Raw genomic sequence first — 24,387 nt, 5'->3', positions numbered from 1 at the left:
TTTCGGGACTATAGTTCCTTCGTGTTTGGCTAGCAAAACAATGACGAAGGAACTATAGTTCCGAAACATGTATGTTTCAGGCTGCCATTAAAAAATACAAATAAAAATACAAAAATAAATATTGAATCTGAGAGTGCTGGTCCGGCTTCCTGTTTTCTTCAAATATACAATACATAAAATACACATGTATACAATAGATGACTTGCACACAATGTTTATGTAGTTATCTTTCTTCCAGGATGGCTGCCTGTAACATAGCAACCGTTATTTTGTGCAAGATACTATTGCTATGTTCAATTTATGAGAAATATATCAACAAAAACATACTGGATCTTAAATAATTCACAGTAGAATAGCAATATCATGCTTTTCCAGTGTTCTACTTACGGTACTCTGCACAGAAATTGGGCATTTTATTTTGGTTACTGATGTCTTTTTCTTTTCTTCACACACACACACACACACACACACACACACACACACACACACACACACACACACACACACACACACACACACACACACACACACACACACACACACACACACACACACCAGGGAGATTAATGTTCATATTTGTCTTTTATTCATGCTTGAGTCTTTGGTGCGTTGATTCACACTTTATTGCGGAAGATCTGATTGTAGAATGATTTCATTTTCCACTGTGGATATTTCAATAAAATGTATTATTATTATTATTATTATTATTATTATTATTTTATTATTATTATTATTATTATTATTATTATTATTATTATTATTATTATTATTATTATTATTATTATTATTATTATTATTATTATTATTATTATAATAATAATTATTATAATTATTATACTATTATCAACAATCATTTAATAATATTATATTAATATAATATTAACATAATTCATTATATGATTAATAACTGTAGGGTACATGAAGGTATATCATGAACTCTATGGCTGCCTCCTGACTGTATGTACACGGTCATATATCAAGTGGATGAGGTAAGCTAATGGTGATGCTGAATTCTCATTAAAATGGCCACAGTCCTTGCATACATGTCGCTGACCAGTAGTGGGCGCTATTGTTTAGTAATTGAACAGCAGCCAGCCAGAAACAGCTCGCCACAGGCTATTGAATTGGGGGGGAGGAATGTGTGTGGGTGTTAAGGCATCTGTTGTGCAATCACATGTCAGCTGCTGCTTCCTGCAACTAAAATAGCAGCTATTCATACTAACAGCATGTATTGTGTTTACCAACATTTACATGATTGCACAATACGGTTATACAATTGGTTATCCAGAAAATACAAAAACTATTAGAATGTTTGGATGTACTAAGGGGCTGGGGGTTGATGGAGGGTGAGCAGGTGGAGAGGGGGTGGGGGAGGGGTTGATTGAGGGTGAGCAGGTGGAAATGGGGAGGGGGTGGGGGGTTGTTGGAACTCATGTATCTGCCTTGTTTCTCATTGAGAAATGTGAGAGCAGTGTGTGAGGGTGGGTGCTGCTGTCGGGGGTGGGGCTCTTGGTCATCGTGGGTGGGGGCTCTTGGTCGTCGGGGGTGGGGGCTCCTGGCCATCGGGGGTGGGGGCTCTTGGTCGTCGGGAGTGGGGGCTCTTGGTCGTCGGGGGTGGGGGCTCTTGGCCGTCGGGGGTGGGGGCTCTTGGTCGTCGGGGGTGGGGGCTCTTGGCTACTGGCCATTGCTGTGATGGAGAGCTCCCTCCCTGGGCTGGGTCCTCCCCGCACAGCCTGGCTCTCTGGGGAGCAGGAGTCCAGAGGAGGAGGCAGGGAGAGGGAGAGAGAGAGAGGGAGAGAGGGAGGGGGAGAGGAAGAAAGGAAGGGAATGCCGGCAGTGGACAAATAAAACCTCTGATCCCAGTCCGGGGTTTACATGGGATCAGATGGCAGGAAAACCCCTTCCAGTCACACTCCCAGCCTTCTGGAGGGGCAGGGCTACAAAGAAGGGTGGAAGATAATGTGATGATATGAGTCTAACAGGCATGGTATGGAAATTGATGAGGCAAAGCCTTTCAAAATGATTTCACAAGTAATTTGCAAAAGGACTGACGTTATATGATAACTGTTAGTATCGTAGACAAAATACATGCTATTTTTGCACGAGAAGCTAATTAGATGGTAAACAAAGCTCCCCCTTAGTTAATTGGCTGCTCACTGTAGGGAAACTGTTGTGCCACTCGTAATCAGTATAATTACCTTGGTTCAGGTCTACCCAGAGAGAAAGCACATGTTAGAAGCCATCAGAGTGAGAGGGGTGGGGTGGAAGGAACAAGGGGAGGGGAGGGGGGGAGGAGAAGGAGAAGGAGGGAAATGTAGGTGTGGCTGTCTATGAATTAGGTTGAGCTGTGTAAGGCTCCCCTCCTCACACTAAACACATTTTCATGGCTGGGCTTACCATCCTAACCGCCCCTATAGGAGCACTACTAACATAGCAGGCGGTAGTCTCCAGCACCAAGGACAGCTCCCCGTCTACACACTGGCAGCCGTCATAGATGCTACACACTCAAAACCCTGATCACATTGGCATGTGGATGTACTTCATCTTTCATACAGATGATGCTGTTGTTGTTTTGGTGTGTTTTGCGCGCGTGGCGGCCATGCTCTCCCAGTGCCATGTATGGGCGCAGGGCTGATGCAGGCACTGGGCCAAACTGGGAGTGTGCTGCTGACTCAGCCTCCACTGCTGCATTAATTTATCTGCACTGCAGTGCTCCACCACTCCCCCCGTCCCTCCTTCCTTCCCTCCCTCCCTCTCTCCACCTCACTGCACTCTCAGCCATCCCGAGCCAGAGAGAGAGAGAGAGAGAGAGAGAGAGAGAGAGAGAGAGAGAGAGAGAGAGAGAGAGAGCGGCGAAGAGCGGAGACGATCAATATAAGATAAGGACCAGGTCCCACAAGCATAATTGTCTGGATGAATGGATAAGATGGAGAAAAACATTCCATATAAAACACCCTGGGAGACAGATTGGAGAGGAGCGGGGGATGAGAGAGATGCGGAGAGAGAAGAGAGAGCAGCCCATGTGACTTACAGAGAGAGCCGGGGAGAGACATCTCTGTGATGGTGGGAAGGAAGGGAGAGGCAGAGAAGGGAGGGGCTTTGAGGAAGAATGTACCATGTACACACAGCATGTCTGTGCACTGTATGTAAGACACAGCTCTGTACATCATTTTCATACAATGTCATCTCTCTCTCTCTCTCTCTCTCTCTGAAAAGGGTTTCTCCCCCACTCTCGCCTCCTTCGGTGAGAAGCACACACCAGGTCAACACCTTATTGCTCAGCCTTATTCACACGAGGTTACGGGGTGGTGATGATTGTGATGTCATACCCCTGGGCTAGCTACTTTACAGTCAACCGCAAGGAGGGACATTTCAGTGCAGATGGGTTGCCAAATACAATGGGGGGAGGGGTGGGGGGGGCTATAGTTTGTTTCCTGCCTTTGAGGGGGCAGGAGGGGATGTTAACATGGGGCTTTTAACAAATTCAATACGCCCATTACATTTAAAAGGCTGCCTTTCAAGTAGGACTCAGTTACCACAGAGCTGCACAGCGCTCCATTTCACAGGGCCGTGCTGTAATCCAGACAGCAACACAAAAGTGAGCTAATCCACACAAAATGGTGACAGACCAACTATTTGAAGTTGCAATAATGGATCTGTAACATTAGGCACAGGGGGTGAATACAAAAGTGAATTCAAAGGCTCTGGCATAATCTAACCGCGTCAAACATGTCTGGATGCCGTCGGAACCGAACGTTAACAAGATGAAAGCGAGACAGGTGGAGTAACTGGAAGGCTGCTTTATTGTAATAAAAAGGTTTGTGCTCAAATGAAGACAATCTTTTGTAAGTTCTTACTAAGAGTCCCAGTGGTTGTGCAACACACCATCATACTGTACTGTACTGTATATCCTCTTTGTATCACGGTGTTAAAAATTATAACGACAGTTTTGAAAAGCACGTTTTTAAAGAAAAGAAAGAAAAAACAACTAGAATTAAACCATGCAAAAAAAAGAAAAATAAACAAAAAAAGAGTCCTATAATTAAATATTGATACAAAAATAAATTTCAGATGAAAAGAAACAGAAATATAGAAGGCAAGCTGCTTTTTCACAAGCCAAGTGGGTGACACACGTAGCACAAAGAACAGGACGTTTTTGAGTTCGCGTTTTTTTTTATCTCCTTGTTTCACACACTGTTGAAAAGTGGGGTGTCTAGATGATCCTCAGGAAGTATGTATGTATATATATATATATATATGTGTGTGTGTGTGTGTGTGTGTGTGTGTGTGTGTGTGTGTGTGTGTGTGTGTGTGTGTGTGTGCGTGCGTGGCATCGTTGTCCAAATTTCGCCAAAAAAGCAGAAAAAGGCACATGCCATTGAGTGGAAAGACAAAAAATTATTAAACAAAAAAACATGACAATGTCAGAAACAAAAGAAACGTGACGATGGAAAGCAAGAGGTTTGTTGTAGGAACTGTTGAACTGTAATGGCACTGATGTGTGTGTGTGTGTAGCGAGGGGGTAGGACTTCCTCTTGGGACAAATCACTGGTAAAGTTGGTGGTGGGGGGTGATGATTGTTGTCAGTGTGTGTGTGTGTGTGTGTCTAAACTTTGCAGAAAGTGAGAATTGTGCTGGTAGCATTATCCTTTCATTATGATCAGGCTACAATCCACGGTAAGCAGCTCCAGTAACACCAGTAACATGAGCTATTCCCCAACATAGAAGGGTGCTGGACCAACCAGTGTTAGACATCCACTGAACGTGTTGCACATAAATCAAATGTGACAAGTGTTCTTCTGTTTAATGTATATACATATAGACATATATGTATACATGTATATATCTTTTTGTATTATATAATATCTATATTTCATTCAATTTCCGTCAACAAAGTGAAAAGTGTCTCAAAAAATCCAAAAGGTAACAAATGTGACAAAGGGGATAGCTGGAAGCCATTCTATATTATTGTTATTCTTTTTTTGAAGGGGGGGGGGGGGGGGGGGGGTATTAGTAGCAACTTTTTAAAATTCCATTATTTACAAAAAACACAACAAAGCATGCCGATAAAATAAAAGAATATAATACAGTATTTATAGTTTCTCTCAAAAAGTTAATTCTTTTTCAGCGATTGTGCCATTTACATCATAGCCTGCACTGTACATATATCTGTGTTTGTTTTTTTATATATCTTTTTTTTTTCTCATGTGAATGTTTCATTCTAAAATATCACATCCAAGATGAGCAATGGGTCAATTGGATGCCATTACTTGCTCCTCCTGTCTCCTCCTTGGGAATGTATTTGGTTTCAGTGTGCGGCAGCCAAACTGATTTCAGACCTCACATTGTAAACAGACCTCAGGTATCGTTACAGATAGAGGGGTTCTGGTACAGGCAGTGATAAACACACCAAATGGCATTAGTGGTGTGACAATGGAGGCCGGATATCCAATCCGGACAACCAATTTGTAAAGAGGACCCTCACTCGTGTGTAGAAAAAACGGCAGTTATACCTTTATGGAGGCAGTTGTCCCGGAGGCAGTTGTCCCTTAAGGAGGCAGTTGTACCTTAAGGAGGCAGTTGTACCTTAAGGAGGCAGTTGTACCTTAAGGGGGCAGTTGTCCCTTAAGGAGGCAGTTGTACCTTAAGGAGGCAGTTGTGTCTCGTCTGCCACTCGACAGAGCCTCGGTTCTCATGTAAAAATTACCCACAATAACTGTATGGGTACATAATGAAGCTGCGTTGATGTGAGGCCTACTGACACTGTTGTATAAAAAGAAAAGAAAAACATCTTGACAAGTGTAGCATTTCTGCCATACCTCCGTCTCTGGCAGCTTTTTCTGAAGTGGGAGACAAAGTGTTTTTAAAAGCCTGCAAATATGTGAAAAGATGGTGCAAGCCGGGGTCCAACACCACAGTGGTAAAGAGGTCCCACAAGAGCACAATGATACACTGACAAACATGGGACTTTCAGCACTCCAACTCCCAAGACCAAAGCACTATTCTCTCCTGCTGCGCTCATCTCTGTCCCGGTCCCTCTGGTTCTCTTGGCAGTCAGACTAAAACCCTGAAGGGAGGAGCTCCACTCGTACTTGTATCCAAATATCCTGTTATTATTTATCATTCATCCACCTCCCTGAAATATCATACAAGAGACATTTTCTTCTTCGGTCCAAACCACAAAGCCCTTCGTGGCCGTCCACCTACAGTACATCCACATACACAAGTCCATACATGCTGGGCGTGACAAAGCATGTCCTCGTCATATTCTCTGCTAGCTGAATACCGCTGCCTCGGGTGGTCAACGTCACGCTCTCACATCACAAGAGAGAATGATTGCATCACAAGGGCTTCAGAGAAGGACATCATAACTTTTTTCTAAAGCTGGGAACTCAAAATAGTCTGAAAAAAGGCTATCTATGACACAGCTCCACAAAATCCAAATGGGGAATTGACAAAGGTCAAAAGGAGGAATGGCTATCAGAGGAATCATTGAAAGTAATAGGTCTACTGTATCTATCTACCAGTGGGTTTAAAAATACCCTCGCCAAACCAACCCACCCACCTAGTAACCCAGAGCACCTCCTCTGCTTCTAGTGTGTCCCTTGCCTGGCTCCAAAGAACTAAAGCATTAGAGGGGGTTGCATTTGACACTTGAGCACACCACACCCCCCTACTGGTGCCGAATATGCACTGCATGGCAACATGGCAACATGGCCCTGCTCTCTCAGCGCTACAGCAACAGGGACCACAGCTAAGGGAAATTACTGTTGGATGCATTTAAGTAAACAAATGGATGTAAGATTTATTTCAGGATTACTGAAATGGCTCTTAGAATTTGTGAAGACGTTCCTTACTCTAACTGTTATATAATCCTCGACTCGACCATACGCTTAAAAGTTCAGAGCAGCAAAGACACGTTCTTGTTTGTTTTGAAAACGTACGCCATTCGAGCATTGCCTCTGAAAGCTTACATCCTTCTTCGTTCACCTGTGATTCCGATGGGCTAAGTAAGAGACTTTGCCAGTTGAAAAGCTAGTGAAAGCTAGGATCATACTACTACCAATATTCTATATACTGTATATCATATAATTTCTCCATAATCATAATTTTCCAGTTTTCATAATTTCCCCCAGTGGACAGCTTCAAATCTATACGGTCAAGCCACTGCAGTGGTCTGAGAATTAGTGTCTTGTGGACTATGATTACTCATGCATGATTCCGGATCAAAACATGCCTTCATGCAAGTCATTTTTATGCATTGAATGAGCACAATACTTATTGTTTATCTGGAACTCTGTCTGAGCAAGTCCCCTTCAGCCCAAGTCAAAACAACGACGAATGGCCCCCTACCCGATCAGTGTGAAAGCCCATGTAGAAAATGTTTTTTTCAATGTCAGTATAACAAAAAGGAGATGAAAAGACTAGTGACATGGGCTAGATGTTATCTTGTTTTTTGCTGCTCAAATAATGTAAAGATGCTCGTATACTCAGCACAAATGAACCAAAAAAATTATAAAAACTTGTTATCTACTGTTCTGGGTTTCCCCCTTTCTCTCGTGTTTCCTTCCTAGCTAAAGTTGCTTTGTTGATTATTGTTGAACATTTTTTCCTTGATAAGGAACGGTAAATTCAACATTACAGAGTTCCACCCCCCAGACTGTATGATCCGATCTCATAGCAGGTGGACCATTGCTGCGGGGGTCCACACTCGTGGAGGCAGAGATTTCGCCTTTTCTCCAATGGTCTAGCAGAGACTTCTGTCCCTTTGGCAGTTTGGTCCCCAAAGAAATGCGTGTGTCATTGGCCAGCACACTAAAGTCATTGTTTCTTGTGGTTCTTCCCCATTTGTAAGAAATTGGTCAGTATGCAGCAAAGTTACATGGTAAACTGATTGTGTTTGGTTCGGTTGTCTTTGAAGACAGAAGAAACCATTTTGCCTCAGATGTACTTGAGTCTGTAAACATTTTTCTATGTGTTTTGTTGTTTTTTTTACTTGAAAATGGTCACTCTTTTTACATTTGTTGGGATTTGGGCTCAGAGTCTCTTCTCACGGTGTCTTATTGGATCACGACAGTCACAGAACCCTAACACTTGGATTCATGTTCATCTTTTTGGTTTCTGTCCTTCTCCTTCCTCCCTCCCTTCTCCTCGCTCTCCTGTTTCTCCTTGTTGGGTTTGGTCACGCTGTCATAGGACGGGAGCGAGGCCGTGGAGGGCGTGCTCTCCTTCTTCTCCTGGTTGGTCCCGCCGTTCTCCAGCTTGTTGTTGGTGAAGAAGTGCCGCTTGAAGATGATGCCGCGCCTGATGAGGTGGATGCGGTAGGCGTTCTGGATGATCCTGGCCGAGACGTCCTCCTGCCTACGCCGGAGGGTGGTGGTGATGGGCTCGTAGGATATCTTGGAGGGGTTGGCCGCCACAAAGCGCTCCTCCATCTGCTGCCGCAGCATGTCCAGCTCACCGCTGTCTCCCAGCACGCGCTTGGTGAAGGCAAACAGGATGTCCAGGCAGTGAATGCGGTCACCGCTCACCATAGGCATGTCCATGGCAATGAGCTCGATGGTGTTGGGCTTCGGCAGGCGCAGCGGGTGCTCCAGCGCGTCGGCGAAGTCGGACAGCTTGGCGAAGGTGATGAATTGGGAGGCGGTGGGGTCGAACTTCTCCCAGATCTCGTAGAAGGTCTCGAAGTCGTCCTCGCTCAGCGGGTCGGTGCTCTCCTCCGTAGCCACGCTGAAGTTCTCCAGGATGATGGCGATGTACATGTTGACCACGATGAGGAAGGAGATGATGATGTACATGACGAAGAAGAAGATGCCCACAGAGGGGTTGCCGCAGTCACCCTTCACCGAGGTGCCGGGGTTCTCGAAGAGCGGATCGCAGTCCGGAGGGTAGTTGAGGATGGGCAGCAGCAGTCCGTCCCAGCCGGCTGACGTGGTGATCATGAACAGGCAGATCATGCTGTTCCCGAAGGTCTCAAAGTTGTACAGGTCGTCTATGCCCGCACCGTGTTTGACGTAGCCGAAGTTAGACATGCCGAAGATGGAGAAGATGAACATGACCAGGAAGAGAAGGAGGCCGATGTTGAACAGGGCTGGCAGTGACATCATCAGGGCAAAGAGTAAAGTCCGGATGCCCTTAGCTCCTTTGATCAGACGGAGGATACGGCCGATACGAGCCAACCTGATCACCCTGAACAAGGTCGGTGACACAAAGTACTTCTCAATGATGTCAGCCAGGAACATACCTGGGCAAAAGAGACAAGAAGGTGAACACAATCAGACGGCTTAAAACAGACATTTGGACAAACTGGGTGACCGTCTGTCATCTACAGTCTAAACTGGGGGACTTTGATGGAACAAATTATCCTGTATTTTGGATTATCTGTCAAATCTCAATCAATGTTGGACGGATCTATCTGAAAGAAAATAAATAAAATCTCCTGTATCATCTATTATCCTGCGAACATTACCCTCTGATCCAAAACAAATAAACTCCCCTCCCAGTGTTTGTATAAAACATATACAAACACATCATCATCGTTTATAATCTTTGGTTGTGTTTTTTTCTTGTAAAAATAAGGAATATTTGAAGTCTAAAGCCCTTCTCCAATTATTAATAGTCTGAAAAGGGAAACTAATTGTTTCATTGTTTGATGTCAAGATTCACCGCTCTGTCGATGCTTGACCACGCGGCCGGCCGTGAAAAGGTATGCCTCTCTTTCTAAGGTGTCACACATCAAATAAGTTGACAACCACTGGTCTATCGCTCGTTGACCCCCCAGCCGGTCCCCACCCAGTCCTCCTCCCTCACCCCCAGCGGGTCCCCACCCAGTCCTCCTCCCTCAAACTCACCCACGATGGACAGGATGACCACCACCACGTCGAAGACATTCCAGCCATTGGTGAAGTAGTAGTGGCGCAGGGCGAAGAGCTTGAGCACGAACTCTGTGGTGAAGACCACGATGAAGATGAAGTTCACCCAGTAGAGGACGTAATCCGTCTCGTCTGACTGGTCATCCGTCTCCACCATCATGGTGACCATGTTGAGGCAGATGAGGATCATGATGGAGATGTCGAACACCTGCTGCGTTACAAAGTCAAACACCATGCCCTGGAACCTGTTCTGAAGAGGAGGGGGAAGACAACAGTGGTGTGAGATCATGATGATAATGATGACATCATACACATTTTTACAGTATACAACCACCTACCAATAGCCTATTTTAGCCTGGTATCAGTACATGCCTACCAATACATGCAGGTATAATGTTTCAAGTTTTGTTTTATTTGTCACATATAAAAATTTATATATGAAATGTTTGGTTCTGTATGACTCTCCTGAGATTGTGTTTCATACAGTAAAAGAGTAAAAGACCAAACACTATACAGAATATACAATATACAAAACTAACATGTACAAAATGCAAAATAGCAAAGATGAGGTAGAAGAGGTAGTGCAAATGTGTAAGAATGAATAGATCAAATACGGCGTAATGTTTAAAAAGTGTTTAATGTGTTTAAAGTGAATGTGAAGTGAATCAGCATGAGCGTGTTATTGGCGCTACTGGGTGACAGTATCTCACATCAGTTAACCTGGGTGACAGTATCTCACATCAAAGATTGACAGGGTGACAGTTAAGGTTCTCACATCAGTTAACCTGGGTGACAGTTAAGGTTCTCATATCAGTTAACCTGGGTGACAGTTAAGGTTCTCATGTCATTTAACCTGGGTGACAGTTAAGGTTCTCACATCAGTTAACCTGGGTGACAGTTAAGGTTCTCACATCAGTTAACCTGGGTGACAGTTAAGGTTCTCACATCAGTTAACCTGGGTGACAGTTAAGGTTCTCATATCAGTTAACCTGGGTGACAGTATCTCACATCAGTTAACCTGGGTGACAGTTAAGGTTCTCACATCAGTTAACCTGGGTGACAGTTAAGGTTCTCACATCAGTTAACCTGGGTGACAGTTAAGGTTCTCACATCAGTTAAACTGGGTGACAGTTAAGGTCCTCATATCAGTTAACCTGGGTGACAGTTAAGGTTCTCATATCAGTTAACCTGGGTGACAGTATCTCACACCAGTTAACCTGGGTGACGGTTAAGGTTCTCATATCAGTTAACCTGGGTGACAGGTTCTCATATCAGTTAACCTGGGTGACAGTTAAGGTTCTCATATCAGTTAACCTGGGTGACAGGTTCTCACATCAGTTAACCTGGGTGATAGTTAAGGTTCTCATATCAGTTAACCTGGGTGACAGGTTCTCATATCAGTTAACCTGGGTGACAGGTTCTCATATCAGTTAACCTGGGTGACGGTTAAGGTTCTCACATCAGTTAACCTGGGTGAGAGAACATACCTGTGGTCTAGGAATAGGCTTTTGTGGCTTTTTGGAACCGAGTTTCTTCATGGCGTTGTAGTACTTCTTCTGCTCCTCTGTCATGAAGATATCCTGACCGCCAAAGTATAGGGACACACAACCATTTGGTTACAATCATGATCTAGAAGACTTTCAAATGGACACTTAATGCACCAAAGAAGTACTGATTGGTCTTATCTTTTTCTTCTGCTGGTTGAAGTTGTCGATGATCACACCGATGAAGAGGTTGAGGGTGAAGAAGGAGCCGAAGATGATGAAGATTACAAAGTAGATGTACATGTAGATGTTGTCTTCATAGATGGGCTGGTCTCCCACCTGGGGGAGAGAGATAGAAAGAGATAGACAGATAGAGAGACAGAGAGAGACAGAGAGGCAGAGACAGATAGAAAGAGAGGGAGAGAAAGAGAAAAGGGTAGAGAAGGACAAAGACAGAGGGAGAGAGTTATAGAGAGTGAGATAGAGACAGAGAAAGGGATAGAGACAGGGAGAGAAAGAGAAAGAGACAGACAGAGAGAATGAGGGGGGGAGAGAGAGGGAAAGAGAGAGAGCGAGAGAAACACAGCATTGTGGCACATTATTTCATGAGGACCACTGGAGTTTTTCTGTCCTCAGCTAAATCAATTCTTAGTCAACTGATGATAGGGTCATAGGGTTCAATCAAAGTTAATTTAATCAGCCAATCTGTAAAAATGTTTCCCACACTTCTGTCCTTCTGCAAATTAATGCAATCATGCAGAAAGGCCTCTTTATGTTGGTAAGAATGTGTTGAAATAAAATAAATATATACACATTAAAATATACATTTAAAAAAGCATTCAATCAGCATAAACAAAAATAGTGCTAGTCGACTAAGACCCTTAACACATTCCTGGCCAACCACGTATATATATACGTGATTGGGAGCCGACGCTTGACGGCCAACCACGTATATATACGTTTAACTCGTTATTTCTTTTATTGGCTATTGCCATTCATAATTCATCGAGGCACCTTGTGCATACTGTTCTGAGTGTGTCTGCGATTGCAGACTGTCAATACCGCCCCCTAACGCATTGTGGCAGGAACTGCACTACATTAGAAACGCTGTGGTTTGTTATCTGGGCCGAGCTAAGCCGTGCGGGCGGGGTTTATTACATCAGAGACCAGGTAAGGACTCTATATATCCAATCTTGCATTGACCTGATATTTCTTTCTCCCGCGATTGAAGCTGTGTGTGTGTATGTGTATGTGCTTTTTAATGTTGGCTGCGGGGGGGGGGGGGGGGGGGGGGGGGGTCGCCGCGCTCCAGGGCCCTTTTCATTCTTGCATGAGGAAGGATAATAACGATAATCTATCGTTGATTTCAGGATGATTAGATAATCAGGCGAAAAATGACAGTGTGTTTAGTGGATTCCACTAAAACGCTATTATCGCGTCTTTTCCTGGGATTACTAAGAATCACCAAAACTATACTCATATTCAAAACGGTATAAAACGGAAATGTACGGATGAAAAAACAATCTGTTTTGTGCATGTTGACTGGAAGCAACTCACTGACAATTGTCGGGTGTATTAGACCCATAGCTATAATATAAGATATATTTTAAGCACTCGCAGGTGAACAAAGCGCCCCATTGACATACAGCACTGGGGTTCTATACAGAAGGTCAACAGCGAATGTGAATGAGTTAACAACCAATTAGTCATTGACTGAGGAGAGTCAGCTGTAACATAACTGCATGGCTATGAGCGTCCCAGTTCAGCAATAAGAATGTACCTTTCTGGAATCAACCGCCGCATACATAATGTCCATCCAGCCTTTGAACGTAGCCTTTCAAAGCGAAAAGAGACAAGGGACACGATTAACCACAGGGAGTGAGGAAAACAGATAAATACCAAGTCAATTATATTATGGAGAAAGAATACTCAAACTCAAACCGAAACTGTTGTGTGTCCTGTAGTAGAGCTTGAGCATGGAAAGAAACGAGGAAATGAAGGAAAGAAGGTACAGAAAAAAGAACAGCAACAGCAACAACAACAACAACAACAACAACAACAACAACAACAACAACAACAACAACAACAACAACAACAACAACAACAGTGAGACAACACAGATAGAGAAGACTAACGAGAGCCTGTGAAGAAGAGAATGGAGGGACACATAAGAAGAAACACATCGAGTGAGGCACAGAACACGGAAAAAACAAACCAAGACGACCCGCACAGGAAGAATGAGAGAAGAAACGGAGTGAACAGGCGAGGTCAAAACAGAGAGAGAGAGACAGCGAGAGAGGAAGAGAGAGAGAGAGGGGGGGGGGGGGACAATCTTACCACTTGCAGCAAGGCCAGGTAGCCGGCGCCCACATTGTCAAAGTTGATCTTGACATTCTTCCACCTGACCTCAGTAAAGTTTTGCTCGATGAGGGCCAAGCACTCGCTCTTGTTGTTGACCACGTCCGTCTCAAAGTACTGCTCTGACGTCTCGTTAAAACAGTAGTAGTACTTGCCCGCAAACAAGTTGACCCCCATGATACTGAAAATCAGCCAAAAGATGAGGCAAACCAGCAACACATTCATAATGGAAGGGATGGCTCCCACCAAGGCGTTGACTACGACCTAGACCGAGACCAGGGAACACATGATATGACAGTGTGAGAATCTGGATGCAGACATGCCGCCAAGTAAAACCCCTCCCTCTGAGCAGACACTGCATACTGCTGTAGCGCCGCGCTTAGTGGTGAAAAACACTGTTCCTTGTTCTATTTTGACGTTAAGTGAATTATGGCAAACAAAGAAGATTCTGGTATAGTTTCATATTCACACCACTAGGTGCTATCAGGTATGTCAGTCCCATTTTTATTAGAGCAGCACCGATGTGACTGTGAGACGTTCTTTGATCTGATGGAGCATGCGGCTGGAATGGCCTTAAGGATGCTCAAACACACACACACACACACACACACACACTCACGTACAGCATGTGTCTGAAATCATCAATTTATCATCATCTCCTCTAGTGATGAACTTCTATGGTCATAAAATAACTGAATTACCAGTGTTGACCACACCACTATGCAGTGTTGACCACACCACTATGCAGCATCCACTCCTTCCACCCCAGCACTTCCCAAACAACCCAAAGCCTCTGAACTCTTACTGGCCACTCCACCATAACTATCTAAACAAAACTACAGCAGGTAAAACTATCCTATGGTAGCCTACATACCTACATATCTCCCACCCCCAACCCCAAAGCCTAGCTCTTTCTCCCATCTAGTCAATGCAGTCCAATCTCCCATACACTTGTCATAGTCAATACTAAGCTCAGCGCATAGAAGACCGCTCACTACCAGTGTTAGGCAGGCCGACCAGCAGCTCTCAGGCAGACAGCTGAGCATGCATGTCTTTTGCAGACTCGTTTGTGGAGCCATATTCCCTCCTCATTACAGACAGGGACGAGCTCTAGAGGAGCATTCTCTCAGTGTGCGCCGGGGCCTCTTTGATTCATGCAAATCTAGGCCCTACTTGCCACATGTGGAAAAGGTGCGTCGTTGTGGAGGTAGGAATAGAAAATGACCGGGAGGGATACTGACCGAAAATAATGTCCTTTAGGCATTGATTTGCAGTGTCAATGTTTCGTGTGGCGTATTCTAAAATGTTAAAAACACTTGGAGAGAGTAAGCGCGGTGGAAGTGGTTCAGTGCTGTCACCAGCCACCCCCCCCCCCCCGCGCGCTCGCTGAGAGAATGGCTGCTCATTCGCTGGCCACGGTGCAACTGAACCGCTTTCAAAGATTCATAGTACTTCGATCAAAACGAGGCCATGCTATAATATGGGAGGCATTCTCGAAAAAAGAGGGAAAATGGCTTTTCAAAAGTGCTTAATGTGCATCGGCAGTTAAACAATACATGCGTGTTACATGGCATTGTGCAAATCTGAAGAACCGCTCAAATCAATAAATAAATAGATAGAGAAATGGGTGGATAGAGAGATACAAAGAGATAATGGCTAAAAAAAACGTAAATACATTTAAAAAATTAATATTAATAATTTGCTTGTGGGGCGAGGGAATCTGACACCTGTTTTTGTATCTGACACATATCTTCAGCACATATCTTCAGCACAGTGTGGCTGGTGCTAAGGTCAATGTTGCTGACACTAAAACTAGATTTCTCTAGAGAATCTTCCGTCTCTAGATGTGTTGGTTCGCTGCCAGTGATGACGGACCACTGAATTAGGGCTCAGAGTTTATATCCAAAGGCCCTGTGATTAGTGTCCTCAATGGCTATACAGTACAGTAGTATATACTGGCAAAGTAGCAAAAAAAAATAAAAAAAATTAAAACCAATAATAATAAAAAAGAAAGAAAAGAAAAGAAAAGAAAAGAAAAACGTATAATTCATAATATTTATAAAAGCATTGGGTGGAAGCGGAACAAGCCCAACAAGCTCATCACTTTAAAAAAAGAATAAGGGATACAGGATGGCTCATGTCATTCTGGTACGATGTGTTGCTCAAAAAGTGGGAATGAGATCACAAAGCAGCAAAAGAGAGAGAGAGTGAAAAGTCCATAGTTCCCAACAGCCAGATGATCATTGCATGTTAAGCAGTGCAATGTGAACAACTAAAGCTTGCGCTGCTCGCTTGGTGCCGTGTTTGAGTTGCATCGGCCTCTGTGTTTAGTTGCATTGGCCTCTGTGTTTAGTTGTATTGGCCTCTGTGTTTGAGTTGCATCGGCCTCTGTGTTTAGTTGCATTGGCCTCTGTGTTTAGTTGCATTGGCCTCTGTGTTTGAGTTGCATCGGCCTCTGTGTTTAGTTGCATTGGCCTCTGTGTTTAGTTGCATCGGCCTCTGTGTTTAGTTGCATTGGCCTCTGTGTTTGAGTTGCATTGGCCTCTGTGTTTAGTTGCATCGGCCTCTGTGTTTAGTTGCATTGGCCTCTGTGTTTGAGTTGCATTGGCCTCTGTGTTTGAGTTGCATTGGCCTCTGTGTTTAGTTGCATCGGCCTCTGTGTTTAGTTGCATCGGCCTCTGTGTTTAGTTGCATCGGCCTCTGTGTTTAGTTGCATTGGCCTCTGTGTTTAGTTGCATTGGCCTCTGTGTTTAGTTGCATTGGCCTCTGTGTTTAGTTGCATTGGCCTCTGTGTTTAGTTGCATCGGCCTCTGTGTTTAGTTGCATCGGCCTCTGTGTTTAGTTGCATTGGCCTCTGTGTTTAGTTGCATTGGCCTCTGTGTTTAGTTGCATTGGCCTCTGTGTTTAGTTGCATTGGCCTCTGTGTTTGAGTTGCATCGGACTCTGGCCTCTGTTTAGTTGCATTGGCCTCTGTGTTTAGTTGCATTGGCCTCTGTGTTTAGTTGCATTGGCCTCTGTGTTTAGTTGCATTGGCTTCTGTGTTTATGTAACGGGGAAGCCCGTGAGTATATCCACAGTCACAGAAACAGGGGTGTTGACAAGTGACTGTGGCAGTAAGCGGGCTGGTAAGTTAAACTCACTTCCTCATAACGGGGTTAATAGACGCATAGGTACGTTACATAGCAGTGGATTCACTTCTTAGGGCAGCGGTCTATGTCGTCGCCCGTGGAGCGGGAGCTCCCCTGTTCGACTCCCCCTCGGGACATTAGCATTTAACATCAACGCAGAGTGAACCAATACTATCCGTCACATTTAGTTGCATCGGCCTCTGTGTTTAGTTGCATTGGCCTCTGTGTTTAGTTGCATTGGCCTCTGTGTTTAGTTGCATTGGCCTCTGTGTTTAGTTGCATTGGCCTCTGTGTTTAGTTGCATTGGCCTCTGTGTTTAGTTGCATTGGCCTCTGTGTTTAGTTGCATCGGCCTCTGTTTAGTTGCATTGGCCTCTGTGTTTAGTTGCATTGGCCTCTGTGTTGAATTGCATCGGCCTCTGAGTTCCATCATGCTGGAAAACTCAAGCTAGCAGGGGGGGGGGGCAGGGAGGGGGGCGGCATGTGTAAAAAGTTCTCAACATTCTAACTTTCCAGAATCTCTTTCATATGGTGTCATCTCTCCATTCAGGTTCTCCCCCTATGCATTTATTTATCGATTTGACCTAAATGTTCCATTTTCAGTTCAAACAAAATGGCAACTCAATTGATGAACATAAGACATTGTAGTTGAAAATAAAAGATTGGCACAGCAGGATCAAACTCCTCTGTTTGTTTCGCTGGCATCACTGGGCCACCCTCACCTCTCACACCACATGCACCTAATGAATGGGGCCATTCATAGGGTCATTGGTATTTCACTAATAACATTCTGATTATAAAAAAAAACAATTATATGATTTCCAACCCCAAAAATGACATCATCATTTCTGACCAGACCATTTGTTTTTTTGTTTTCCTCAGTAGAGGAAGACTTGATTACAAAAATAATTTGTTGACACATTCATGAAAGCATCTCTAAAAGCCTATCCAGGACTTAAAAAGCGCTGATGTCTGCAACATACAGTATACAATATGCAACAGCATCACATTTTAGCCGCTGGATATCTGGCATGAATGAGATTTCACTACGAATGGAGGATTCTAATTGTGAATCAGTCGACCTTCTGGATAATTGCGGTACTTGGCATAATGTCTTCTCCACCTGCTGGTCTGTCATTTTTGGGACATTGTCATAGTTGGGCATAATGTAGAAGGGAGAAACATTGTCTGTCTGGGGTTGAGAGTGATGTCCGAACGCTGTAGTGATACCGTCAATATGTGGGGCCACCGCCTATATAAATATAAATATATATATATAGACCCAGTCCTCTATAACACAGAGCTCCACTGGGCCCAGAGTGTTGCCTCCCAGTTTCACTTGGTGGGAGTGGAAGGCAACAGGGAGCCTGCTGTAAGCGCTGTGTGTTGCCATGACACGATGAGAGCAATAATGTCTTGTGTGAGATGACAGCCTGGCATATTTCCTAAACTTCTGCCTCCGGGTCAAAAAAAAAAAGAAAAAAAAAGTAAACAATAATGGATAATAAATCTGGAAAAACGTTTTAATATGGACAAATGCCAAAAACAATTACACAACTACTAGCCTCTTGCATAAGGTACTGATTCATGTCGAGCAACCAGACTGGGCTTGCCTCCAGAATGGCCTGTGAGGCAGTCAGTCAGACGGAATGACCCAGGCGCTGGCAGAAGTTTAACAAATATATTTTTTTTTCTCTCCCAAACCCACAACAACGTGAGTGTGTGGTTTCAGACTCAGTCCCTGATGCAGGAAGATCCTGGACAAGCAGGAGAGAGTGTGTGGCGGTGGCGGCCCTCCAGCGGGCCAGCCCAGCAGAACCGGGCTGAGATGGAGTGAACAGTGGAGGGGTACGGGGCAGAGGACGGTGGGGGGGGGGGATGGGTGCTGCACAGTGCTGCACATGTGGGGCTGAAGGGGGGAGGGGGGTTGAGGTGAAAAGGAGAAGCTCAAACTAAAGGACAAGGCAATCAGTCCAAGGAGAGTGACAGGGAGAGAGATGGAGATAAAGAAAGAGAGAGGAAGAGAGTGAGTGAGAGAGAGGACGGACTACAGGTGACAACAACCAGGCACAACCTATCACTACCACCAGTCACAGAGAGAACCAATCAGATCGGAGGGAAAGATGGCTGAAACAACCAGAAGAGATCTTTGATGTGTGTAAACCACAAAATCCACATTAGTGATTCCGCCATTAGAAAGAAATTACACATTCCTCTGAGTGGTATGGCGAGGTTTTGTTTTGGGATGGGCGGGCTGGACAGCAGAGGTTTTGGCGTGCTGCTGCTCCTCCCCCCAGTTCGTGCTGGTTGTTCTCTGTGCCAGGTGTATCGAGGGATGGTGTGAGCCGGGTGGGGGGAGGGGGGGGGGGGGTCAGGGGTTAGGGGAGTGGGGGTATAATGTGGAGGGGAAGGGGGGTTCTCGATTAAAAGCAGTGGTTGAGAAACAGGTCAAATGAGCAGCCAATTGTTGATTCCAATGCTCTATGAGATGCATGTGAGTTCAGCTTGTTTTTTTTGTTTTGTTTTCTCGCATTCACATACATTTTCGCCAATCAAGAAATAACTAAAAAGAAGATGGAGCAGTTAGATTTTCTGTCTAGTTTGTTTCTTATGTGATGAGGCAGCTTTGTGAAAATATCTATTTCTTTTTGTATAATATTTGTTGTGAAAATATACATGTGTATATCTTTCTTAAAACATTTTTAACAACAAAAATTCAATTGAAATCCATGTTCTCTCTGCTGGTAATACACGCTTAACATTAACTCTACTCAAATCCTCCAGCTGCATCATGACTTGTTCATTCGCTCTAAAGAAAGTAATGGTATACAGGCTTGTGCATGGAAAGGTGACCTCTTGCATTTATATATTTTCTTCTTCTGTTTTAAAAAAAATCCCCCCCCCCCCCCCCCCCCAGTATGATTTTGGAAATTGTATTTTTTTTTCAGCCTCTTAGGTTTTGGTTCTTTTCTCTTTTTTTTATCAGTTCTAGCATGCTTTAAACTGTTGAATGGGGCATGCGGAAGGATCAGCTGCTTGGCTTTGGATCTTACCCTCATCCCTTCAAAACGTGACAAGGCCCTGAGGGGTCTCAGGGCCCTGAGTGTCCTGAGTGATTTAATGGGCCCTAGATCGGAGTAGCCCAGCGCATTAGCTACAAGGCTGACTATAGACACCTACACAAAAACAGAGAAGCAAAAGAGGTTCCAAATTGTTAGAAGTGAGAATAATTCACTATAAGGGAAGGAGAGACGGCCCCTGGCGTAGGCGGAAGAGTTGCTTGACATACACACATAAATCTATGCATGTATATACATGTATAATATTGCATTTATACATGTGCATACAAAGAGAGAAAAGGTCAATGTTTAGTATAGGTTTCATGTGCGTAGTGTTTTAGTAGCAGGTGGCCGCAGGGATTGGTTTGTCTGTTATTTTGGGGCAGTTGACAGGAGGTGAAAAGTCCTTTGTACCTGCAAAGAAACTTGTGGTTGAGAGAGAAAGAGAGAGGAGATAGAGAGAGAGACATAAAACTCAAACAGAGGGTAAATTAGGCAGAAAAGTGTGCCACACGATTTAGTAGATACAAGCAAAGGGACTAGGGGAGAGGAGGAGGAGGAGGTTGGGGAGGGAGGGAAGGGGAAAGGGAGGAGGAGAGAAGTTATACAGTATACCCTGAAGAAGTTGATAAAAACACAACATACTTGAGAGCCTTACCCTTGCCCTTCTAACAATGTCTCTCCATGTCGCTCTCGGGCTGAGGCATAAAATCCCATATAATTTAAGACAGACATACTAACGGAACCTAAGAGAAAGAATACAGGTAAATGGTACAAGTACAAGTCATTTGGACATTTCTTTTCTTTTTGTTCTGTGTGTGACATACATCAACATTTTTCATACAGCATTTCAGAACCGAATAGGAGAGCCACGGTCACGTGAAAACCACCACACACGATAGAAACTAATAGAAAAAAACAACAGGAATGGAGGTTAAGGGCAGACCTGGCTAGTTATTATCACTGGACGGCACTGAAAGGACAGTGACACGGTATAATACAGTAAAGTACAGTAGAGTTTACACACGGGACAGTTAACAGGTAACACGGCACACAACCTTCAAAGGAAACTGGTGCGGCCCCCCTGCTCTCACGCGCCACGACATGGTGGCCACACCGAGGCACCGCCACGGCCAAGCAACACGGCACAGAGTGCATTCTGGGAACACTTGTGCATTCTGGGAACTTCTAAGCGAAAGAAAGGCCACCGTGAACTCATACTATGTACCAGGTGTTCTATGTACAGTACCACACAGTGCACTGCATCTTCTACATGTATCTATGTACAGTAGATATACTGCATGTGGGTATATGTTCTACACTACAGCGGGTGGGGGATATTAGAAATATGGCACTGATCATAAATGTACAATACTCACGTCTGCTGAATGAATGAATTAAGTGGCCTGAGAGTTATGGTTTGTGTAATTGTATACACTCCTATGGCCGGGGAGTGTATAGCTGATCTAAGCCAAACACATACTGTAAGCACTATTGCATCGTTAACAAAGCAGGAAATGGAATATGCGGGGAGAGTGGTCAATAAGCATCACAGGAACTGCTCAGCCCAGATGCAGTCGCCCCAGGCACGTGAAGATGGCCATGATAGGCGCTGGTCGGCAATGGAGGCATGGTAAAGGAGGCTTCTTTGTGGCTGAATGCAGATTTCACAGAGTTCACTGTGAACAAAAGTGTGTGTGGCGGCACATGAATGCTTTATAGTCGGTGGATCAATATCAGTTGAGTTCTCGGTGGCCTTGTTAATTCAGCTCGAATGAGTACAGAGTGAGAACCGACTGTATTTTGTGTAATATCTTGCTAGGTGTGGACTGGTGACACGGAGACGGAGACAGGGAGAGCACCAGTTCCTTAAGAGTCAGGAATACATATACAGTACATATATCAACAGTGAACACATGTGAAAGCACCTCCAACCAGCCACCCACACCAATTGGTCAAACTCACCGCAAGAAGAACACAACATCCAAAGCTTACCAGAGGCACAGAGGGAGGATTCTAATGGGCAAAACCTTCATTTTGACTGAATCCATAGAAAACAAACAATATACCAGCTTTTAGTGATTCAGTAGTGGAGTCAGCTGATTTGATCCTGGTTTAGGACAGGTGCCAAGATTGTCAGCATGGATTTGTGCTTCTTACTTGTGTTTTGAACTGCCCAGGCTGTCCTGGACCTGGCCTATATTTAGTTTCTGACATTCCTCCAAGTCTTTGGAGTGTATCCCCTCGGTAAGTCGATAAACTCTCTTGTAATTAATGGAAGTTGGCAGCAGGCTGGGCGGCTATCCTGGCAGCGAGACAGTAAAATAAAGATTTTGCCGTGATGATCTACAGCACAGTATTTGGGGTAATTATCACCTTCCGCCTGACCCTTGGGAGCGCCCGCCCCCCATAGGGGTGGCTGGCCCCTGGCCCCAGCTGGGCCGGCTGTGTGGTAGTGGCCTCAGCGCCTCAGCGTCCCTCACACAGCTCTGCAAGGCAAGGCCAATGACATCTGGGGCTGTGATCCCATGATGACGACGACGGCACAAACCAAACAGAAACAGAACAAAACTAAAAACCAAAAGAGAAAAAAAAAGAAAAAAAACACAACAAAAACAATGAAAGAAATGTTGAGTGTAACAGAAAGATGGATGGAGGATGGCAGCTGCTGTATCACTCAAGCATCCTACTTTTACAAAATGTGACTGGCTCACTTCAGATGATTATCTGATTGAAGCATGGAATCCTTACAGTAACAGTGTTAATGGATCCAAACACAATTCCGGTACTTTGCTGGACCAAAATATGATCGGCACCTCTATACCTCACCCTATTAAATCCACAATTACTATCACAAACTAATCTGACATCTTCTTGCCATATATGAATTATACATATGACGATGTATACGTTTAATACATATGTTTTCATATATATATATATATATATATATATATATATATATATATATATATATATATATATATATATATATATATATATATATATTACTGCTATGTATCACAAATATTCCTATAATGAGAATCAGGAACCAAATGCATAACAAAAATATAAAAGATCAACACAGGAGGTTATGAGGCGGAACACACACACACACACATGCGCACACGCACGCAGACAGACACACACACACACGCACACGCACACACACACACACACACACACACACACACACACACACACACACACACACACACACACACACACACACACACACGCAAACCATCAGGCACATATGGTGGTACACCCACACTCAGAAAAACACAGGGTGGTCTAATAATAATGATGGTGTCCCTCCACACCCCACAGCACGGAACAGCAGAGGCACAGTCAGACCACGACACAAACAACCCAGAGTTTGTTTTTTGAGGGGAAGCGCTGATGAGGACCACACTTACCACTGGCCGCCTGTCACACACCATCATTACATCTCAGCACAAGACCAGGACATTCCAGAGGTTAGACTCCCAAGAAGGGGAAAAGGGAGAGAAGGAGGAGGAGGAGGAGGAGGAGGAAGAGGAGGAGGAGGAAGAGGAGGAGGGATAATGCTTGGGAATCGCAGCAGTTCATCGTGTCCCAAGTGGAAGGTTCCACAGTACAGTACAGCACAGCTTTCATCCCAACCTCCTGACTGGAGACTGGGGGGGGGGGGGGTTGGTGGGGTGGGGGAGGGGAGGATGACAATAAGGGGCGTGTGTAACTTGGGACTCTATGATGTAATTTATCTTAGCAGAACCAACACTGTATGGAAGGGTTACGATAGATATGTGCAGGTCTCTGAGTCACATTGTGTTTTGGAGTAGACCGGATTGGGTGGGGTTTGCCGCAACAAAGGACAACACAGTGAGTACCGGGGAGGTTTGGACGATTTGAAAATGACTTTTATGCACTTATCCCGATGCGGTTAACCCCACCCACTTGGTACAGTACTTTGAGCTGAAGTGAAAATCAATACTAAGAATTCTTTTCAAATACAATTTCACCCAAGTCTGTCTATAGGTTAGAGTTACCTCTGTGAAACGGAAATGGGAAACACATGTGTGCAGACTCGGTTTAAGGACATCTTAGGAAATCTATGTACAAAGAAAAATCTTAAAAAAAAATAAGAAAAATAATCATATATCTAAAAATCATGTGCACATTATCCATAAGGTAATGGTTAGACTTTTACAGTGTTTGAATAAGGGGACGGTTGACAGGACCTCATCGTGTGTCACCATGGCTACCTCATGAGTGGGGTCCAGTCTCCGGTATATTGGCCGAGGAGGTGTTGGATACTGCAGAGAGCCGGTTAGTTCAAGGAAAAGGCCAGAACCCAGGGAGATTCTTCTCCTTCTCCCGTCCAATAACCTGCTTTATTGACGATTCTGATAATCAATGCATTGTTCTCCCTCCGTGACGTCAAGAGGAAGCTTGACGATGTCGAATCCCATTTATTTTCAGCTTCTCGCCTTGGAAATCCTTCC

General features: G+C 44.4%; 1 protein-coding gene across 1 annotated transcript in view; it reads right to left on the bottom strand.

The window, feature by feature from the left end:
- Positions 1-8,087: 8,087 nt before the first annotated feature.
- The window catches only part of scn8aa (sodium channel, voltage gated, type VIII, alpha subunit a), a gene marked incomplete at both ends in the record, with an annotated part of 99,758 nt that continues 83,458 nt past the window's right edge, over positions 8,088-24,387 (bottom strand). The window contains 7 exon segments of the mRNA XM_084333161.1: positions 8,088-9,244; positions 9,852-10,122; positions 11,360-11,464; positions 11,558-11,695; positions 13,137-13,190; positions 13,694-13,978; positions 19,895-20,017. Of these exon segments, the coding sequence (XP_084189287.1) occupies positions 8,088-9,244; positions 9,852-10,122; positions 11,360-11,464; positions 11,558-11,695; positions 13,137-13,190; positions 13,694-13,978; positions 19,895-20,017 (2,133 nt within the window).

This window comes from Notolepis coatsorum (genome assembly GCF_963971535.1).
Source record: "Notolepis coatsorum genome assembly, chromosome: 17".
NCBI lineage: Eukaryota > Metazoa > Chordata > Actinopteri > Aulopiformes > Paralepididae > Notolepis > Notolepis coatsorum.
Note: the sequence above shows the minus strand (reverse complement) of the source record. Positions and strands in the feature narration are given on the sequence as shown.